This window comes from Chlorocebus sabaeus, chromosome 2 (genome assembly GCF_047675955.1).
Source record: "Chlorocebus sabaeus isolate Y175 chromosome 2, mChlSab1.0.hap1, whole genome shotgun sequence".
In the NCBI taxonomy this organism is placed as follows: Eukaryota; Metazoa; Chordata; class Mammalia; order Primates; family Cercopithecidae; genus Chlorocebus; species Chlorocebus sabaeus.
The window spans coordinates 36,752,969-36,773,209 of NC_132905.1; the positions used below are offsets into that span (position 1 = coordinate 36,752,969).

Consider the following 20,241-nt stretch of genomic DNA (forward strand, 5'->3'; position numbering starts at 1 on the left):
CTTGGATGTTTCTCCAAAGATGATATCCACGTGCACAAAAAAGATGCTTATTATGATTAGCTATGAGGGAAATGCAAAGCAAAACCACAATGAGATGCCACGTTATACCCACGAGAACGGCTATAATCATAAACACAGAAAACGAGTGTTGGTGAGGGTATACAGCCATTGGTGTGATTGTCAAATCTTGCAGTCACTTTGGAAAATAGTCTGGCAGTTACTCAAAAATTAAGCATAGAATTCTCATGTAGCCTAGCAATTCCATACCAAGGTATAGGCCTGAGAGAAATGAAAACATATGTCTACATGAAAAATTGTATATGAATTTCACAGCAGCATTATTCATAACAGCCAAAAGTAGAAACATCCAAATGTTTATCAGTTGATATGTAGGTAAACAAAATGTGGGCTAGCCATACAATGGACTAGTACACAGCAGTACAAAGACGGGAAGGGCTGACATATGGCAGAACATGGATGAAGCTTCAATACGTGCTCATTGGAAGAAGCCATGAAATATCCGAAATAGGTAGATCCATAGAGATGGAGAGTAGATCAGTGATTGGCAGAGGCGGGGGAAATAGGTTATGACTGCTGATGGGCACGGGACTGCTTTTTGATATGATGGTTTGGAATTAGTGGTGATGGTTGCACAATTTTGTGAACATACACTTTTAAAAGGTGAATTTTATGGTTAATGAATTATATCTCAATAAAGAGTTAAAGGTTACTGGGTGTACTGCAGTGCACTTTTTCTGTCTTCAGTTCAGAAGCCCACTTCAACAGAGTTTTGGACTTTCTGTCAGCTACTTTCTGTGGTGTTGTTGAGACAGGGTCTTGCTCTGTTACCCAGGCTGGAGTACAATGATATGATCACGGCTCACTGTAGCCTCAACCTCCCGGGCTCAAGTCATCTGCCTCAGCCTCCCGAGTAGCCAGGACTGTAGGCATGCGCCATCACACCCAGCTAATTTATTTTTTATTTTTTATTTTTTTATTTTTTTATTTTTTTTTTGAGACGGGGTCTCGCTCAGGCTGGAGTGCAGTGGCCAGATCTCAGCCCACTGCAAGCTCTGCCTCCCGGGTTTACACCATTCTCCTGCCTCAGCCTCCCAAGTAGCTGGGACTACAGGTGCCCGCCACCTCGCCCAGCTAGTTTTTTGTATTTTTTAGTAGAGACAGGGTTCCACCGTGTTAGCCAGGATGGTCTTGATCTCCTGACCTCGTGATCCGCCCACCTCGGCCTCCCAAAGTGCTGGGATTACAGGCTTGAGCCACCGCGCCGGCCTATTTTTTATTTTTAGTAGAGATATCTCATTATGTTGCCCAGGCTGGTCTTGAACTTCTGAGATCAAATGATCCTCCCACCTTGGCCTCCTAAAGTGTTGGGATGACAGACTTGAGCCACCGTACCCAGCCTTTTTACATCTTTCTCGAATGCTCACAAAATCAAGGTGACATTTGCCCTCCTAGGTGGGATGAGTGTGCTGTAGGCACTCAATTTAAAAACATGAAGGAACTAAACATCTTTCCCTATGTTGACTTGTAGCCTTTCTTTAGAAAAATATATAGAGATTTTTTAAAAGTTTAATGGATTTTTTGAATTTAATAGATTTTTTTATGAACGAGAGGTTTTAAGATCGGTTTAGACCATAAACTTAGAGGTTTTCTGGTCGGTTATGTTGTAGTTAAATATATTTCTTAACTTTGAGCCAGTAATGCATTATTGAGTAAATCCTAGCACCCCCCTCCCTATATCCAAAATATTGTTGGTGGAATGTACCCTTTGAAATTGCTTTAGGAGGCCGGGCGCGGTGGCTCAAGCCTGTAATCCCAGCACTTTGGGAGGCCGAGACGGGCGGATCACGAGGTCAGGAGATCGAGACCATCCTGGCTAACACGGTGAAACCCTGTCTCTATTAAAAAATACAAAAAACTAGCCGGGCGAGGTGGCGGGCAACTGTAGTCCCAGCTACTCGGGAGGCTGAGGCAGGAGAATGGCGTGAACCCGGGAGGCGGAGCTTGCAGTGAGCTGAGATCCGGCCACTGCACTCCAGCCTGGGCCACAAAGCGAGACTCCGTCTCAAAAAAAAAAAAAAAGAAATTGCTTTAGGAATTAAGTTCAAGTCATGGTATTTTGAAATTTTACCCTGAATCAAATTACTGTATGTGTCAATATCATTCATTTGACTTAGTGTATGCTAAATCATTTGTAACTTTGCTGTTGTTATTTAAAACACTACCACTCTTCTCAGTGGATATTTTTTTGGTTTCAAAAATGTACTTTTTTAGAATTAAACTTTGTTGTTTATGTTAACATGTATTGGGTTTACTATTTTTAAATGAATTCATATGTATACTTTAAAAAGGTCTGCATTTTAATTTGTAATTTGATAAATATCAATACATGTAATTCAAATAAACAAAAGCTGTTTGGATTCTTCTGAGACCAAAAGGTATAAAGACTACCAATCCAGATAATGTGAGCAATTTGTCAAGTTCGTGCACTAAATCCAGATTAATGGAATATTTATCCATATGCCATAATGAGAGTACTGAGTTCGGCTTCTGGAATGGCGTTAAGTGTCAATCGTGATTTTATTGCTTTTTCTCTAATTTTTAGCATGACATATCTATTTCACAACATTGTTTGAATACAGTTGGAATCACCACAGGAAAAGTGCTTTTAGGTTTCAGTTTAAAAATATGTCATGTAAATATCTTTAGCCTATGTGAAATTAGAGAATGACAGAACCATTGGTTTCATTTTTAGGATACATGTTATAATTTGTTCACTATTAATAGGTTAACTACCTGGCAATAAATGTTTTTGAAATATTTGTAAACTTTCATTTCCATGCGTTAACATCAAATTTTAACATTGGATTTTCAAGTCTAACAGAACCCAGACTCTAACTTTTAGCATAAGCTCACAAGACTCACGTGTCTTTCAGCCTGTCATTCAAGGGAACATATTGAGTAACATTAAAATGCTGCCTCTGTTTTTGTTTGCAGTTGGGGTTGGACTTGGAGGAACTCGAGGAGATAGAAGAAGATGCTGGCCTTGGGAATGGAGGCCTGGGGAGGCTTGCAGGTAAGCTGCCCCATCTAGGAGGAGCTCTCTTGGACCCGTTGGCTTGGTTGGTGGCTGTGTGGTGAGGCCAGGGTCAGGTAAATTGGCTTCAGGGTAAATTGGCTTTGAGTGGATGGGCCAGTGTGTTCTTCAGATTGAAATCTTTGCCACTATTCGAGGGAAAAGGGGAAAATATATGTTTTCTTTCACACAAGGGGCATGTCATCATTATCATGAAGACCAGTCCTGCCAGCATGGTGTAAGCTGGTGCTGGGAGGGGCTTCCGATATGCTGACCACTTTCCAGGGCACAAGAGCCAGCGATTGGCAGACAGCCCAAAGGATGGAAAGATGATTTATGAACGTGGCCCTGCTTGCAGCAGGCAGTTTCAACTCTGATGCAGTCAGCAGATTGCCTTGAAATAAGAAAGCAGGGCACTGAGCTTTGAGGGTTTTCAGCCCTCTCCACACCCCAGCCTTCGCGACATGTGATGGGTCACCACCGTCTTCCTGCTACGTCCCTTCTCATCAAATGCAAAATTGGGCTTCCTACACTCAAGGGAAGCTCCAGCCTCCTTTGTCCCCATCTACTGACAACCCCAGGGGCGGCCATTCACCCCACGTCTCACCTCCAAGCTGGAGACTGTGGACTGCTCCCTCCCTGACCCTGAGACCTGCTTCCATTTGGGGTGTTCCGGGTCCTTGGGCTTTCCCAGTCACCTTGCCTGCCCCTTGCTCCTCCCTCCATCCTTCTCCATGGCCAGATATGAGTAGAGCCTTTGCCTTCTGCCCACAGGGCCCCGTACCCACAGACCCAGGCAGCACTGAGCCTGCCATGGCTTCATGTACTTCCCTCCTTCAGGCAAGTCCCCAGAACAAGAGTCCGTGAGGTTCCCTCATCCCTCTCCCTCGGCAGAGGGCCTGAAAGGCATCTGTGTGTTCCATGGATTGGACGTTTTATTTTAGTTACTAGTGTTCCATGTCGGTGTTTTTTTGATTTTTTAATCCTGAAGTTTTTTTTTTTTTGAGACGGAGTCTCACTCTGTCACCCAGGCTGGAGTGCAGCGGCGTGATCGCAGCTCACTGCAAGCTCTGCCTCCCGGGTTCACGCCATTCTCCTGCCTCAGCCTCCCGAGTAGCTGGGACTATAGGGCACGCCACCACGCCTGTAATTTTTTTGTATTTTTAGTAGAGACGGGGTTTCACCGGGTTAGCCAGAATGGTCTTGATCTCCTGACCTCATGATCTGCCCACTTCGGCCTCCCAAAGTGCTGGGATTACAGGCGTGAGCCGCCACGCCCGGCCGGTCCTAAAGCGTTAATAAGGCTGCATTTCACTCTCGCCCAGGCTGGAGTGCCATGGCACAGTCTTGGCTCACTGCAGCCTCAACCTCTCTGGCTCAAGCAATTCCCCCACCCCAGCCTCCCAAGTAGCTGGGACCACAGGCATGCATCACCATGCACGGCTAATTGTATTTTTTATAGAGACAGGATCTCACTATGTTGCCCAGACTGGTCTCAAACTCCTGGACTCAAGCGATCCTCCCACCTAAGCCTCCCAAAGTGCTGGGATCACAGGTGTGAGCCACCACACCTGGCCTCTAAATCTTTATTCAAAACATTGTTTTGTTTTTCTTCCAAGAAGTTTTGATTGGAACAAGGGCTGGGTTTAATGACACGTGCTGTAGCGCCTTGGGGCCCCTGGTGCTGCGGTGTTTGCACAGGTGGACGTTGATTTGCTCGTGGCCAGCTGCCACTGCTATGCCGGCTTCACTTAGGAGTAGGGTGAGGCTTGGTGTGTTGATGTGTCCCTGCTGTCAGAACAACTTGGGTTTCAGTGGAATGTGCAGGGGATTGGCGAGGCCTCAGCCTGAACTGGGGTGTCCGAGAGTGGGGCAGTGGGGGGCTTCATGCTTAGAGAGGTTTCCGGCCTGGCCGAGTTCTCTGGGATTCTTCATCTCCCATCCTCCCGTGCCCTTTGAGTAACCACGTTGATGTCTTCTGTGTGTGGCCCCAGGATCTCATGGGGAGGGTGAGGGCTCCAGTTTTCCTCTCAGTGAAGCCTGAAGTCAGTGTGATCCCCTCTGAATCTCTGCCTTGCGTCCCGTGGGCTGCCTCCCCGTGGGACCTTGGTGCCGTGCCTTCGATTCTGACTGATCTGTGATTGATTTCTCAGCGTGTTTCCTTGACTCAATGGCCACCTTGGGCCTGGCAGCGTACGGCTATGGAATCCGCTACGAATTTGGGATTTTTAACCAGAAGATTGTCAATGGCTGGCAGGTGGGTGAGATTTCATTTCTTCACTGATTTCCAGCTCTTGTTCACACAATAAAATGGTAACACTTGCAGTTAGTCTTTTTATACTTCCCGTGCCCCCGCCAGGGAACTGCAGGCTGGCCAGGGCAACGTGGAGCAAGTCAGGGCAACTCCCTTGCTCCGGCTCCTTGGCCTACATGGCCTGGGAGAGCCTGGGCCCTGTGTGAGCTTTTTGCCAGCTGCCTCTGCCTGGTGACGGGGAAGTTGGGGCATGCAGGACACAGAAGCCTGGCTGAGCCTTACAGCAGCTCCCAGTTAGGGCCAATAGCAGCCAGGCAGTGAGGGTCACTCTGGTGACCCTCTGCACCAAAATGCAGAGTGCAGGGTGGTGCTTTTGGGGTCAGCCTCAGTGGGATGTTGGCCCTAAGTAGTTAGAAGAGCAGTTGTAGCTTTTGCTCTCACCTTCTGCCTTCACTCCCTGACCCCAGTGAGGGGACAGTGCCCTTGGGGTTAGAGACTGGACTCTGCATAGTACAGTGGCCCTTGGAAGGAGTGAGCCTTGATCTTGAAGCCTCACATTACAGCTAAGTGAGGTGGTTGAGACTGTGGCAGGGAGGAGGTCGTGGCCTTAAAATGCAGCCTTCTCCTCCCCGGGGAGCAGCTCCCTTCCCATGTGCCTCAGAATGAAAGTCACCACTATTCCATTCAGTTGGAGAATGGTTTATTTAATATCATCTGAGGCCTGCAAGTCACAAATAAAGCTAGTCTGGGGTTAGAATCAAAAGATTTGTAGCATCAGAGTGTACAGTCCCAATGAATGTGTGTGTGATGGGTGTAGAGATGTCCTTGGGGCAGGGGTGGGAAGTGGGGTTGGGCCGCATGGCGGGTGCGGCCTCCAGAGCTCGTCCATGGCATCTGTAGGACTCACGCCTCTCACCGTAGAGAAATTAACCCAAAACGTAAACACGCAAGGAGCTGCTGTCCATGACACGCACAGCGATGTGTTTAGAGGGAATGTGGACTCCTGTCTGCAGCTTGCCTTAAATTCACCCCAAAATCAATGGATTGGCGGATGGAGAAACAACAGACTATTTACAGCACCTAGGTGTGGGTGCATGACGTTTCTGCATGTTTGAAAACGCTCACAATAAAATGTTGGTAAAGAAAAGTAATGGCTAAAGGTAAACCTAAAACGGACTCGGATCCATTGCTTGATTTGTGGAGATGCCCTCTGCAACCTTAGAAAGGCGCCTTTCTCCACTGCCTCAGGACAGCTCTGCCCCAGCCCTCCACGTGCTGCCTGAGCGCCAGGGCAGTCCAGTCCATGCACATGCTGATGCTCTGACTCATTCTGGCCCCCAACAGTCCCCATGTCACGTGTGGGTTTATAAGGCAGAAGCTCAGAGGCTCCCCTTCGCCTAGTTGGTGTTAGGGTTTTAGCAGGAAGGTATTGGTGGTGGTTTTGGTTTTAGCACGAAGACTTTTTTCCTTCTGGTGGTCGTCGTTCCTGTAACTCTTGCCACCTTGTGTGATAGTTCAGGAAGATCAGTAAGTGAAGCTCATCCCTCCTCCCATCCCCTTTTCATGGGAACTGGTCATATTCAGTGGGTTTTTAGTTGGCTTTAGCCGTGGAAGAAATAAATACAGGCAGAGTTGGCCAGCAGCGTGTGGCCAGAGGGGCTGCAGGCCAGCCTGCTTGGCACCCTGGCCGAGGGGGCAGGGAGGCCCTGGAAGGGAGACTCAGGCAGCCTTTGTATGTGGGAAGCTGTTGCTTCTGCCGACGACTCCTGGAGCAACTCTGCAGGAGATGGTCAGGCCCTGGTGTTGGGGAATCTCACAGCGGACAAGGAGACGCCACCAGAAAGGTCTTGCTGAGAGTACAATGGGGAGGTGCCTCCCGAACAGCACAGCCCAGACGGTCTTGCTTCTGACTCTTTATGTCTGTGTAGGAACCATTAAGAGGAAATCCCTCGGTGTAGCATACTACGGCTGCTTGTTTGTTCTCGAGAGAAGAGGCTTGATCTCACTTCAGTGTTAGGAATTTAGATTTCAGAACCCACCTTTGCTGCTATACCAGACAGAGTTACTCTGTCACCTGGTGGTAAAGCAGCCCCTAGTGCTTCTGCGCAAGGGTGGCTCGAGTCTGCAGGGCCGCTTTTCGTGTGGGAATTGGTTTTGTGTATTCACTGGTCTCGGGTGCCACTGGGCACAGATTTTGGGAATAAGCCCTCCCGGAACAGCTTGTCTTCCTGCGTGCATCCGGGGCACCCTCACTGCCAGCTGCCAGCTTGGCCTCAGCACTTGTGGATTTGCAGCGTCACTTTCTTTCTTTTTAAAATTTAATTTAATAATTTATTTTAGAGTTAGGGTCCTGCCCTGTCACCCAGGCTGAAGTGCAGTGGTATAGTCATAGCTCACTGCAGCTTCGACCTTGTGGGCTCAAGCAATCCTCCCACCTTGGCTTCCCAGAGTGCTGGGAACTGTCGGCGTGAGCCTCCGCCTGGCCAGTGTGTCCCCGTCAAAGCAGTGTCTTCTAGTGATTCTTCTGTAACAGCTTTATTGAAATAGAGTCGATTTCAGTATATTCAGAGTTGGGTAACCATCACCACTGTCTATCTTGAGAACATTTTCATCACCCCAGAAAGAAGGCCTGCACCAATTTGCCGTCATACCCAGCCCCTGACAGCCTCTTGCCTGCTTCTCTGTGCAGGTACCCATTCTGAACATTTCCTGTAAATAGCCGCATGCGATGCATGGTGTTTTTGTCTGGCCTCTTTCACTGAGTGTAGGTTTTTCAAGCTCCATGCAGGTCGGAGCATGTATCAGTCAGTGGTTCTTAGTGTCCTTCTTTGCGGTGCATATTTCTGAATTTTTAGTTTGTTACTTTAGTGTCCACCGTGTTCATTTTACCCACGTGGGCTTGGCCAGAAGTGGGAATCCCGACGTGGTAAGTGGCTGTAGGTAAGTTTAAGTGCCAGGTGCTGTGTGATCTCGGCTGCCCGGTCTGCTGGGTCCAGGACAGGGCGGCGGCCTGGGACATCTGCGCTGAGGGTGCCCTCACAGCTCTCCCCGTTCCAGGTAGAGGAGGCCGATGACTGGCTGCGCTACGGAAACCCCTGGGAGAAAGCGCGGCCCGAGTATATGCTTCCTGTGCACTTCTACGGGCGCGTGGAACACACCCCCGACGGCGTTAAGTGGCTGGACACACAGGTACCTGGGCTGAAATGTCCACGGCAAGGCTGGGACCGGGTGAGGGGGCTGCTGCGGCTCATTCATAGTCATCTCGACTTCTTTTGGCTTGGGGGACTTGCTGCCTCCCTGGAGGACTTAAGGTAAAAGCCCGGGGAGGTTTATTCTCCTCGTCTCCCCAGTCTCTTATGCTTTGATGGGAGCTTCCCAAACAGTGGAGGTGCTGAGCACAGTGCGAGACTCCGCGGGGAAGCCCCACTGGGCAGGAGCTGTGTGTTGGGGCTGGGCAGGGTCCACTCACAGCCAGATGCTCACGAGAACCCCGCTGCTTAAGAGCAGGCAGGAGGGTGTTCTGATGGGATGGGGGCACGGACCCCCGGGTGAGTGAAAACAGCTCCCACTATCTGTGGAGCATGCGACAAGCTCGCTTGGCCTCCTGGTGCCATATGTGGCCTGTGGCTCTCAAAACGTCAGCTGTCAGAACCCCTGGAGTATGTGTGAGGTCTGGGCAACGTGGGGATGGGGCCAGGCTCTCCTGCCCAGCAGGGTGCTGATGTGGGACCAGGGCAAGAGCCTAGAGTGCTCAGCAGCGAGGGGTGCCAGGCACACAGAGGCCACGTGAGGGAGCACCCAGTCCAGGCTCAGGGCAGCTGGGAGCCGGGGTGACTGGGGCAGGGCAGGGGCCGGCAGGAGAGGCTGCAGGAGAACGTCGGGGCATCAGTTGAGATTTGGCCATCTGTGATGGAGAAGGAGGGGCGATAACAGGAGAGCCCGGAGGCTGGGTGGTCACTGGTGTGCAGAGGGAGTTGTCCTAACTTTGTAGGACACAGTTTTAAATCAAATACATGGGCTTAGAGTGGCTGGGGCCATGCCATGGAGGCTGAAAATGCCATGAAAAGTTGTATTTAACTTGCAAAAGCAGGGCAGGGGACTGGTGCTGTAGATGTGTTGGTGGATGAGTGTGTCAGTGTGAGTGGGGATGCTGGAGAACTGGGACATTGCAGGCAGGCTGTGAAGATGGGCTTAGCCCCGAGGGCTGGCCAGGATGGAAGGGGCTGGAATGCCTTGCCAGGGACTTGTCGCTCACTTGGATGTCGCCTTGTGGGGCAGGGGCAAGGGTTGACAGGAGAGAGGAAGAGAAAGGGATACTGGGGTTTTGGTCTTGGTGGCCCCGGTGCGTCCCCTGTGTGGCTATCTGAGCTGACTGGCGGTGCCACAGGCACGTGTGTGCCGGGATGAACCCGAGCATCCCTGAGTGCACCTACCGGGAAGCTGGGACCACAGGCCAGCCTCAGCTTTGTGAGCCTCCTCCTGCCCTTGGTGGGAGTGGAGCTGATGTCTCTGGATGCAAGGGAACCTGGGGGCTTGTCAAGGAGAGGGGGAGCCAGGCTGGGGCGGAGGGAGCACGGCTGGGCTTGTGCTAGGGGGAAGGCAGCTGCAGGAGCAACCTTCCTGCAGGTGGAGCTGAGAGAGGTCATCTCCAGGGCGAGCCTCTGTGTATTGGAGTTCCTAGAGCAGAGTTGAGTGAGGAGGGGAGGCGTGGAGGGCGGAGGGTAAGGAGGGAGGTGGGGGTTGGTGCTGCGGCACCTCAGGAAGTTGGGATGGGGATGATTCTTCGTTTGAAGCCATTCCTGAGGAAGGTGAAGTGAGAAGACCAGTCTGGTCTGGGGAGGGTGGTGGGGTGGGTGGTCCTCTCAGGATGACAATGTGGCACCACAGGGGCGGCTGCGGACGGGGACTGTGGTGCCGAGCATGGGCTGGGTGGATGTTTGGGCAGAAGGGGGAGACCGTGGGGGGCCAGCAGGGCGCCAGGTGCCCAGGAAGAGGCTGGGGCGGGGAGAGGCTCAGGGGCCGGTGGGGGCCCTCGCCACTCCGTCCTGAGCAACCTGTTTTGTGGCCAGGTGGTGCTGGCCATGCCCTATGACACCCCGGTGCCCGGCTACAAGAACAACACCGTCAACACCATGCGGCTGTGGTCCGCCAAGGCTCCCAACGACTTCAAGCTGCAGGACTGTACGTTCCGTGGTTCTCGGCGCCCCTGTGTCCATGTGGGTGGCTGGTCCCGGACGCCCTCGCCCACAGCCTTTACCACGCCCTGCGGCTCACTGTCCTGGAGGCTGCACGGCCCTCCTCTAGGGTGAACCTGCATCCTGGTGAAAACGAGGCTGGTGCAGCTTACCTGTGTGTGGGACCTGCCTGGGAAGGGCCTACAGGCAGAGCGACCGAGACACCTGGGCCCTGGGCACCCAGGGTCTGCTTGTGCAGATCATGTGCCCCTGGGGAGGCGTGAGGGGGATGGAGTTGTATGCGGTGCGTAGGGGAGCTGCAGGAGGGATCACGTGTACCTCCAGGGGTGGGGGTGAGGTGAAGTAATGCAGCGGCTAGGGGAGTCCTGTGCTCGAGCGAGTTTCATTGGCCTTTGCAAGTAGGCCCCTGAGCGGATGCGGTGCTGGTGCCAGGAGGCACGTGTGTGTTGACCCCACTCCGTTTCTTCTTAGTCAACGTGGGAGACTACATAGAGGCGGTCCTGGACCGGAACTTGGCCGAGAACATCTCCAGGGTCCTGTATCCAAACGATAACGTGAGTAGCTGACCTGGGCACTCTTGCTCAGACTGTGTCGCTTTCCGGCTTAGGGAGGTGGGCTGACTGGCTGGGCTCCCCGGTGGGGCCTCTTGTTGGCCTTGGCAAGCAGCCACCTGGTGGCCCTCCCGCCTCAGGTGCACACACGATGCCCTTGGGGAGGAGAGGGAGGCACTGTCCTCCATAAAGCCCAAGCGGGTCCTTGTGTGCCTCTTGGCAGCTCTGGGGTCGTCTCTCTGAGGACACTCTCTGCCACTTTCCCCTCTTATCCATTCCCTCTTATCCATTCCCCTCATAACCAGCCACTCCTTGGGGCCAGCTGGAGCCTGTCAGCCCTCCAGCCTGTGTGCTGTTCTAGCCCGCAGTGCCACTTCCCCAAGTAGGTGATCTGTCTCTCCGGGGGACGGTAGCGCCTACGTGGCATTGATGCCTGGGGACATTTGAAAGGTACTTGGCACATGCCCTTCCCCGCAGCCATGTTCCCCACTGCCACCTACATTTAGTGCCCAGTGGCTTTCTTTTTGTTGTTGTTGCCTGACAAGTCCTTAGAATATGCCCTAGTGGGCAATAAAAAGTTAGCTTTTTATTTTATGAAAGTAAACCGTGCACACAAGAGCAAAGGCCTGGGTACCGGAAGGCTCATCAAAGAGTGTACTCTCCTGTCCCCATGAGACTGTTGGCAGACCCCCAAGCCCCAGGTGCAGAATGTTCCAGAAGGCCTGTGCTTGGACAGTGCAGCTCCTGAGTAGTGCTGTCACTGTACTTCTCCTGACGGATGGACACTGTGTCCCGGGGTCTGTCCCAAGGCAGGGTGACCCTCCTTAGTGACCTGAGGGCACACAGGCAGGCCCCAGTGTTAGGCGGCTGGGCTGGGCTCCTCTTGGCCTTCTGCCTGCACCCTTGAGCCAGGAGCTGACCTGGGCTTCCTGGAGGAGCCCTGGGACTGGGTCATGGGGCATGCGCCCCCCAGCCTGCACCCTCCAGCTTGCTCTGCTGTGTGCAGTTCTTCGAGGGGAAGGAGCTGCGGCTGAAGCAGGAGTACTTCGTGGTGGCCGCCACGCTCCAGGACATCATCCGCCGCTTCAAGTCGTCCAAGTTCGGCTGCCGGGACCCTGTGAGAACGTGTTTCGAGACATTCCCAGACAAGATGCATGGTGGCCCTGGGAGGGATCTCAGTGCCAGGGGCTGGGCGCCTTCAGGCTCTTGAGGTTGCTTTCTTGTGTCTGTCCCAAAAGGGGCTAGTGGGATGGCACATGCCCCTTGTCTTGGGGTCTCGTCATCCTGGGCCAGGATCCCACCTGGGCCCTCCCTCCCAGAACAAGGGCCACCGGCCTTGTTAGGAGTCAAGTCAGCAAGGGACATGGTGAAAGGCTCCTGTGCAAAGTCAGATGTGCTTGGCGGAGCTAAGTGCAGTTATTTCAAACAAAGCCCTCATAGCTCCAGTGAGAGAGCCCCCAGCCCTGGTGGCCACGGCTCCTCCCCTCCGGCTGCAGCACACACTGGCAGCAGAGCACACCGCTGTGGGGCACTCACCAGCAGGCACGTCGGGCACAGCACACACCTGCCACAGTGTGAGCCTGACTGTCCTCCGTGCTCCCTTCCCAGAACCCCTCCCTGTTCTCTAGGCTTCTCAGGGCTGGGCTGGCTCCTTCACTCGGGGAGCTTCATATGCCAACAACCGTGGGTGCCCACACGGGATGAGATGACTGAATGGCACCCCTTGTGCGACCTGCAGGTGGCCATCCAGCTGAACGACACCCACCCTGCCCTTTCCATCCCCGAGCTCATGCGGATCCTGGTGGACGTGGAGAAGGTGGACTGGGACAAGGTGCGCGTGGAGGAGAAGGGCGGCACCTCCCCAGAGCCTGGAGCCCATGCAGACCAGGGCTACGAGGAGCTGAGCTGGGGGGCCTCTCCCCTGGCCTAAGGAGAGCTGTGTGGTCATCATGCCTGGGAGAGATGCGAGCTGTGGGAGGGGTCTGGTTCCAGGAGACAGAGGTTCTGTGGGCCAGTGTGCGGGGAGCCAGAGTGTGGGGGACAGGGTGCGGGGGACAGGGCACGGGGGAGAGGATAAGGATAGGGCTGTGACACTTCTCAGGGTTTCCCATTGGTGCATTCTCATCTTGAAGTTTGGTGACAGCTCCCCAAAGCGTTGTTTAGAGCTCTGTGCTCTGTTCATGGCACCTGCTCTCACGACTCAGCGTATTTTGGACTTTAATACGTTTGTGTGGTGAAATTTTCTTAATCTAACCGTTATCCAATCGACATGTAGAACCATGAAACTGGACAGTGTGGTGACTCACACCCGTAATCCTAGTGCTTTGGGAAGCTGAGGCAGGAGGGTCACTCGAGGCCAGAAGTTAGAGCCTGGGCAATACAGCAAGATCCCACCTCTAAAAACAAAAGATAGCCAGGTGTGGCGGCACACACCCAGAAAAACAAAAAAGAAACCATAGAACAAATTTTTTTAACTCCGTTTTGTAGAAACCCAGGCCTCTCTCTGGCCTTGGTGTGTGTACACTCCAGGTGAGGCTGTGCCTGTTGTGGGTACCCAAGTTCTGCCCAGCACGGGGCAGGTCCACGTAGTAACCAGTGTCCTCCCCACTGTGGGTGTCCGGCTACTATAGTGGAAATAAATAGAAAACCGCTCAGCGGTGCGTCCATTTACCAGTGATGCGAGAGTGTGAAGGTGACCCCAGGTAGCAGGCGAGTGTGTCTTACTTGTGTGTGTGTCACGCACTGGACCATAACGTCACACTTCGATGGGTTGCATCAGCAGAGTGAGGGCTCTGGGCTGCGTGTCAGGCTTTCAGAGGGCTCCAGATCTACCCTGGAGAGCAGAGGGGAGGGTGGCCCTTCCTGGGGTACCCAGCATCTGCCTGGGATCCTGGATGCTCACCCCTCCTAGGCAGCTGGCCAGAGAGCTGCTTGTTTCTAAACAAACACATGGGAACATTCTCGAATGGCCTAGGCCTGGGAAATCATCACGAAGAAGACCTGTGCATACACCAACCACACCGTGCTGCCTGAGGCCTTGGAGCGCTGGCCCGTGTCCATGTTTGAGAAGCTGCTGCCGCGGCACCTGGAGATCATCTATGCCATCAACCAGCGGCACCTGGACGTGAGTGTGGGCCCAGGTGGCCGTGTGGGGTGGTGGTTACACCCGTGCCAACGGCCCCCCCACCTGGCCTGGGCGAGGAGGTGCTTTACTCCTTGAACGAGGCACCCTCCATTTAGCAGAGGATGCTTGGGACTGGGGGCTGTCCCTTGGCAGAGCTGTTGGCTGATCCCCACGCCTGAGCCACAGCTGTCCCAGGTTCCTCTTTGTAAATTAAATTGCATGTTCTCTCCCTCAGACCCATCTTCCTCAGACATAGTAGCCCTGTGGGTCCCTGGGCCGGGCTGGGCCCTTTCCTAGGCTGGGGAGTGGAGTGAGCGAGAGCCTCCTCCTGGAGCTGGCCCCGGGCCCTTGTGAGAGGCCTCTGAAGTGCCTGCTGGTGCTGGGAGCACTTGAGTGAGGTCCGGCTGTCGCAGCCCCAGGACTTCCCTGGAGGCAGCAGAGCTTCCTGTGGGTGGTCATGGACTGTCCCCTGGTCATGGGGAGTGCTGGGTCTCCGTGGGGCCTCCCGTGCCCACCTACCTGCCTCTGTGTTTTGGCACTAGCACGTGGCTGCGCTGTTTCCCGGGGATGTGGACCGCCTGCACAGGATGTCTGTGATCGAGGAGGGGGACTGCAAGCGGATCAACATGGCCCACCTGTGTGTGATTGGGTCCCATGCTGTCAACGGTGTGGCGAGGATCCCCTCAGAGATTGTGAAACAGTCGGTATGAGTGGGGCGCTTGCCCAAGGGGGGCCAGCTCTGTCTAACACCCAGGCCTGCACCTAGGACCATCCACCGAACACATGGACCCAGCTGTACGGCACACACCCCATGCCACTAGGCCCCTGCCTCCATGGGAATGACAGAGCTGCCCAGAACACCCTGTCAGGGTCACGCCTTGTGCATTCACCGACCAGCACATGGGGGCCTCCGGCCCTGTGGGCAATGGGGAGACGGCTTTGTCTCCTGTTGCTCTCCTGCGCCCCTGCCTTCCTGGGGGTCCAGTCGGAGGCTCTGCACCACTGGTCCTCCTGCCGCTGGTGGGACTTAGACAGGGCTTGAAGGAGGGATTCTTAGGTCAGATCTCGTTCTTGCCCCTCTTAGGTGGGGCGTGATCTAGGAATCACTCCCACTCTTTCACCTAGCATGTGCTGGGCGTCTCCTGTGCATGCTGGGCAGGCAGAACCCGGCAGGACTGGGGGCTTCTGTGCCCGGGGCTGGGCTGCAGGCTCTGTGCATGGCACCCACAGCAAGCTTCTGTGTTGGGCCCCTCCCCAGTACCGATGAGGAAACTGACCACAGCTTCTCAAGCCCTACAGTCTTGCGGTCTCGGCTGTCATGACTTGGACACCTGTTTCCGCATGGACCGCTCCGGAGAATGGCCAGGCTCTGATGCCTGTGAGGGTGTAGTTGGGCAAACCGCACAGCCAGCCACAGAGGCCCTGGGGCGTAGGCCCTGCCTTTGTATGGCTCCCAGAGCCTGCAGCGGCCATGGTCACTGTTCTCAGAAAACAGAACAGAAACACTGAGCTTGAGGGATCCTGGGACCTCCTTAAAAGGGCCTTAAGGTCTCTTGCTTACCTGGTTCAAGGCACAGCATTTGTGACAGTTCCCTATTCTCTGTGTTTGCAGCTTTAAGGATTTTTATGAACTGGAGCCAGGGAAGTTCCAGATAAGACCAATGGTATCACCCCCCGCCGGTGGCTGCTGCTGTGCAACCCAGGGCTGGCCGATACCATCGTGGAGGTGAGCGCCAGGCCCTGCCTGTGCCTTTGGGTATGCCTGGGCTGAGAACCACTGGCCATGTCATCAGCCCCTGCTGAGTGGTTGCTGAGTAGGCAGGAGTCTATCCTCACGTGTTGATCTGCAGGCTTCCGGACATGAGGGCTGAGCCCCTGAACATGGACGCTGAGCTGGGCAGTCACCCAGTGGGGCCTGGCAGGTCCTGTGTGCGAGTTCAGAAGCTGAGCTTTAGAGAGGGCTGCGGTGTGGCTCAGAGCAGCCACGGGGCCGTTGCAAAAGAGGCAAGAGGCAGCTGACTGCCAGGAGAGTCTGCCAGGCTGGGCGCCTATTTCCTGTTTGTATGTCGGCTCCTATGCAAGCTCCCGAGGGAAACAAGTGCTGAGGTGTCAGGCCCTGTGCTACAGGCCAGGACCAGTGGCTGGGAGGGTGGGACCACTCACCTGGGGCTAGGGTCAGGGAAGGCTTCCCAGGAAAGCTGAGGTCTGAAGAGGGAGGGAGCAGTGCTCTGGGGCAAACTGGTCCAATGCCCTGTGCTGGGGGATGGGCCCCTGGGACCTGGAAGGCAGCGTGGCTCCCGTGCAGTCTGAGGCGGGCCTGGGCACAGTGAGGAGAGGTGGCCGAGTGTTTGCGGGCAGCACCTGGGTGAGGTGCTGGCTTTGAGGGGGCTGCCTGCTGCGTTGTGGAGGCAGGGAAGGTGCTGGTGGAGGGCAGCCGGAGGATGGCTTTGGGTTTTGGGTGGTGATGGGATGTTCAATGTCAGAGAACCCTAGGAACGGTGGCTGAGGGGGGCTTGTGTGTCTATTGTGGGCATTTGAATTGGTGGGACTGGGCCACATTGCAGAGCCCTCTCAGAAGATCAGAAGAGGTGGGAGGGGCTGCCGGGGTGACCCTGTGGCCTGAGAGGTGGGATGTGTGGAGAGGCTGGATGAGCAGATCCCAGGGGAAAGCAGGGGCATGGGCGACAATGGGAGGAGGGCAATTGGCTAGGGCCCACAGTGAGTGGAACCTTTACATTCTCCAGAAAATTGGGGAGGAGTTCCTGACTGACCTGAGCCAGCTAAAGAAGCTGCTGCCACTGGTCAATGACGAGGCATTCATCAGGGACGTGGCCAAGGTCAAACAGGTAGGCACGGCCCTGGCCCTGGCCTGAACCCCGGCCCCAGCCCTCCCACAGCCAGGCAGGTACGCCCTGGCCCCAGCCCTCCTACAACCAGGCAGGTACGCCCTGGCCCCAGCCCTCCTACAACCAGGCAGGTACGCCCTGGCCCCAGCCCTCCTACAACCCAACACAGGTCCTGGGGTACCCACTGGGGCTTTAGTGGGGACTCGGAACAGGACTGAGGGTGAGGCTGTTAGGGTCCCCTGAGGTTTCTCTACCCCACTCAGCCTTTCAGATGAGGGCCCTGAGGAGGACAGGTCACGTGGCAGATAGCTGAGTGCAGACCCCAGGCCAGCCCTGCCCGTTCCTCAACCCTCCACCACGGGTCAGTTCTGTATGGAAGCCTCTAGAAGCCAATTCCCGCGTGATGCCCTCTTTGCCCCTGGAGAGCTGTGCAGGTATATGAACTGTCTGCACCGGCAGCAGCCCCTCGGCTAGTCCAGGGCCAGTCACGGCAGCCTTCAAACCTCAGCAGGCTGGAGGCCATTCTACACAGCCTGTCGAGCTTGGCCTCCTCCTAGAGGCCAGAACTAGTTCTCCTTGTAGTCCTTTCAGCTGTCCCGCTCCCACGCTGCTCCCCTGCCTGCACGCCTGGCTCTGCAGTGTATTCTACTTGGCTCCAGGTGTGCTCCTGGGCCGGCTCCTCACTTATCCCCTATTCCTGGTACAGACCCACCTTCAGCATCGCCCTCTCCCCTTTTCCCATGAGAAGACCCCTAGTGCCATCTCTGCCCCTCAGCTCCATCCTGTATACCCCTGCCCCTTCCCTGTGGCGCTCCTCACAGGGCACTCCAAGCAGGAAGCTGCAGGGTCAGTGGGTGGAGTCCTGGTGAAGTCTCCAGCCATCCTTCCCCCTCACTCTCCCAGGAAAACAAGCTTAAGTTCTCAGCCTTCCTGGAGAAGGAGTACAAGGTAAAGATCAACCCCTCCTCCATGTTCGACGTGCACGTGAAGAGGATCCACGAGTACAAGCGGCAACTGCTCAACTGCCTGCATGTCATCACCCTGTACAACCGTGAGTGCCGGCATCACCTGCACGACTGCACTGCAGGGCCCAAGGCTTACCCTTGCCCGCCAGCTGTGCGCAGACCCTGGGCCTTTGTCATGGTGGGGGCTGTGTGTGTGTAGGCGTGGGCATGTGTGATGTGGCACATTTATTTTAAGCAAAAGCCACGTTTTTCTGTGTGCCCCATGTCAGGCCTCACGTGAACAGGTGAACAGTTAAACACCCGAAAGGCCCAGGCTGGAGTGCAGTGGCACCATCACAGCTCACTGCAGCCTCGACCTCCCAGGGCCCAGGAAATCCTTCCACCTCAGTCTCCCAAGTGGCTGGGAGTACAGGCGCACGCCACTGTGCCCTTGTGTTTTTTGTAGAGACAGGGTTTCACTGTGTTGCCAAGGCTGGTCTCGAACTCCTGGCCTCAAGTGATCTACCCACTTCTGCCTCCCAAAAGGGCTGAGGTTATAGGCATGAGCCACTGTAGCGGGCCTTCAGTTTTTATTTTAAATTTAGTTATTATCTCTGTGAGACTAATCTTATTTAGAAAGATTATGCTTATTAAAGGCATTTAAAGCATACTTATAAAAATTAAGATAGTATGTGTTAAATTTACACATGTATCTTATATTGTCTAAGGACATTTAATTATGAGAACAAACATGAATCAGAGACCTCCAGAGGTCAATGTGACTATTTGCTAGGTTTAATAGATAATAAAACCTTAAGGAAAAACTAGGTTTCTAAAATTTTGTAATTTAATGAAGTAGGTATTTTAAAAACCAAAGGAACCACACATCCTCCTTTCCGATACAAAGCTCCTCTTGGAAATACATCTCCTATTCCCAATGAGTAAGCCTCGATGGGGTGGAGGATCTGGGTGCATTTGAGAGATGCACAGGTGGCTGGAGGCCACCCCCACTGAGGACCCCTCTGCTGTGTGGGCACCACGGGAGATGCTTCCCAGGGCTGTGGCTTCCCGGCTCCGAGGCGGTGCATGGGAACTTTGCATCACCTTTCTTTGCCCCGCTTTCCTCCTGCAGTTGTGATGCTCTGTGTGTCCCTGGTGGTGACCCGGAGTCCTCCGCTTGCACAGTGCTTGGTCCCATTCATAAGCGACAGTGAGAGTCGCGGGTCACCCCTCCCTTCCTCCCACCCCACTGCCCCCACAGTCAGTTGTTGCGTCGTCATTTAGTGTTGGCCGTCAGGCTTCCCAGACACTCTGCTTCCGCTTGCTTGGTTCGTTCGCTTTGAACAACCCGCTGTGATTTCCAGCCATTCACAGGAGGCAGCCAACAGGCTGGTGCTCGCTCCCACTGGTCTTCCCCCTTGCCCCATGTCTGTGTGTGCGTGCATAAATGTATGTGTGTGCTTGCGTGTAAACACGTGTGCTTGTGTGTGTGCATGTACGTATGGACATGCATCTCCTTGCCCCACCGTCGGAGCTCACAGCATCAGTACTCTGCCCTTCCTCCTGTCCCTAGCTCTGTCATTTTGAGTCTGCAAGTGAGTATGTTCACTGCTCCTCACGGTCCTCCTGCAGAGTGCTGCCCAGCCCTGCCGGCGCTTTGTGTCTAGTTCATGACTGGCTCATGGGAACAACCTTCCCGAATTCTTGCTTGTTCAAAATAGCCTGGAGCCTTCACCACGAAGGTCGGTTTGGCTGAAGATGCCAGTCTTGACTCCACTTCCTTCCCCCAGTGCCTTTTGGGGCCCTGCTGGGCACTGTCTGGAGGGCGGATGTGTGTGCAGAAGTCTGGTGAGGTCTGAGTTCTCGACCTCATGAGTGAATCACTGTCTTTGCCGTGTCTTGGTGTTGGCTGTTAACGCGGCATTTTCGTCGGTACTCAGGGTGCTTGTTGAACATGTTGCTGGACTTCAGGGAAGTTGTCTGTCTGAAACGTGTGTTTGGTTCTGTTTGGTTTTTTGCTTCTGGGCTGCAGTGTGGCGTGAGGTGGCTTTCTCTGGCCTGCCTCCTTGGTACCTACTTCTCTCAGGACTTGGCTTGTCCTTGTCCATGGGGTGGCACTGCTCTCTGGAGCGTCTCCCGGCTGCAGTTTCCTCCTGTGCCGTCTGCTCCTCTCGTCTGCTCTCTGCCCCCCTCCCTGAGGCCTTGCATTCAGCTCCATGTCTTTCCAAGTTGG

The 20,241-nt window shown here is 54.4% G+C and overlaps 1 protein-coding gene across 1 annotated transcript in view; it reads left to right on the plus strand.

The window, feature by feature from the left end:
- The window catches only part of PYGB (glycogen phosphorylase B), a 47,642-nt gene that overhangs the window by 15,732 nt on the left and 11,669 nt on the right, over positions 1–20,241 (plus strand). Inside the window, 13 exon segments of the mRNA XM_073007574.1 lie at positions 3,016–3,094; positions 5,248–5,351; positions 8,406–8,537; positions 10,418–10,529; positions 11,015–11,097; positions 12,101–12,211; positions 12,833–12,925; positions 14,069–14,218; positions 14,761–14,933; positions 15,831–15,868; positions 15,871–15,944; positions 16,963–17,064; positions 17,968–18,115. Of these exon segments, the coding sequence (XP_072863675.1) occupies positions 3,016–3,094; positions 5,248–5,351; positions 8,406–8,537; positions 10,418–10,529; positions 11,015–11,097; positions 12,101–12,211; positions 12,833–12,925; positions 14,069–14,218; positions 14,761–14,933; positions 15,831–15,868; positions 15,871–15,944; positions 16,963–17,064; positions 17,968–18,115 (1,399 nt within the window).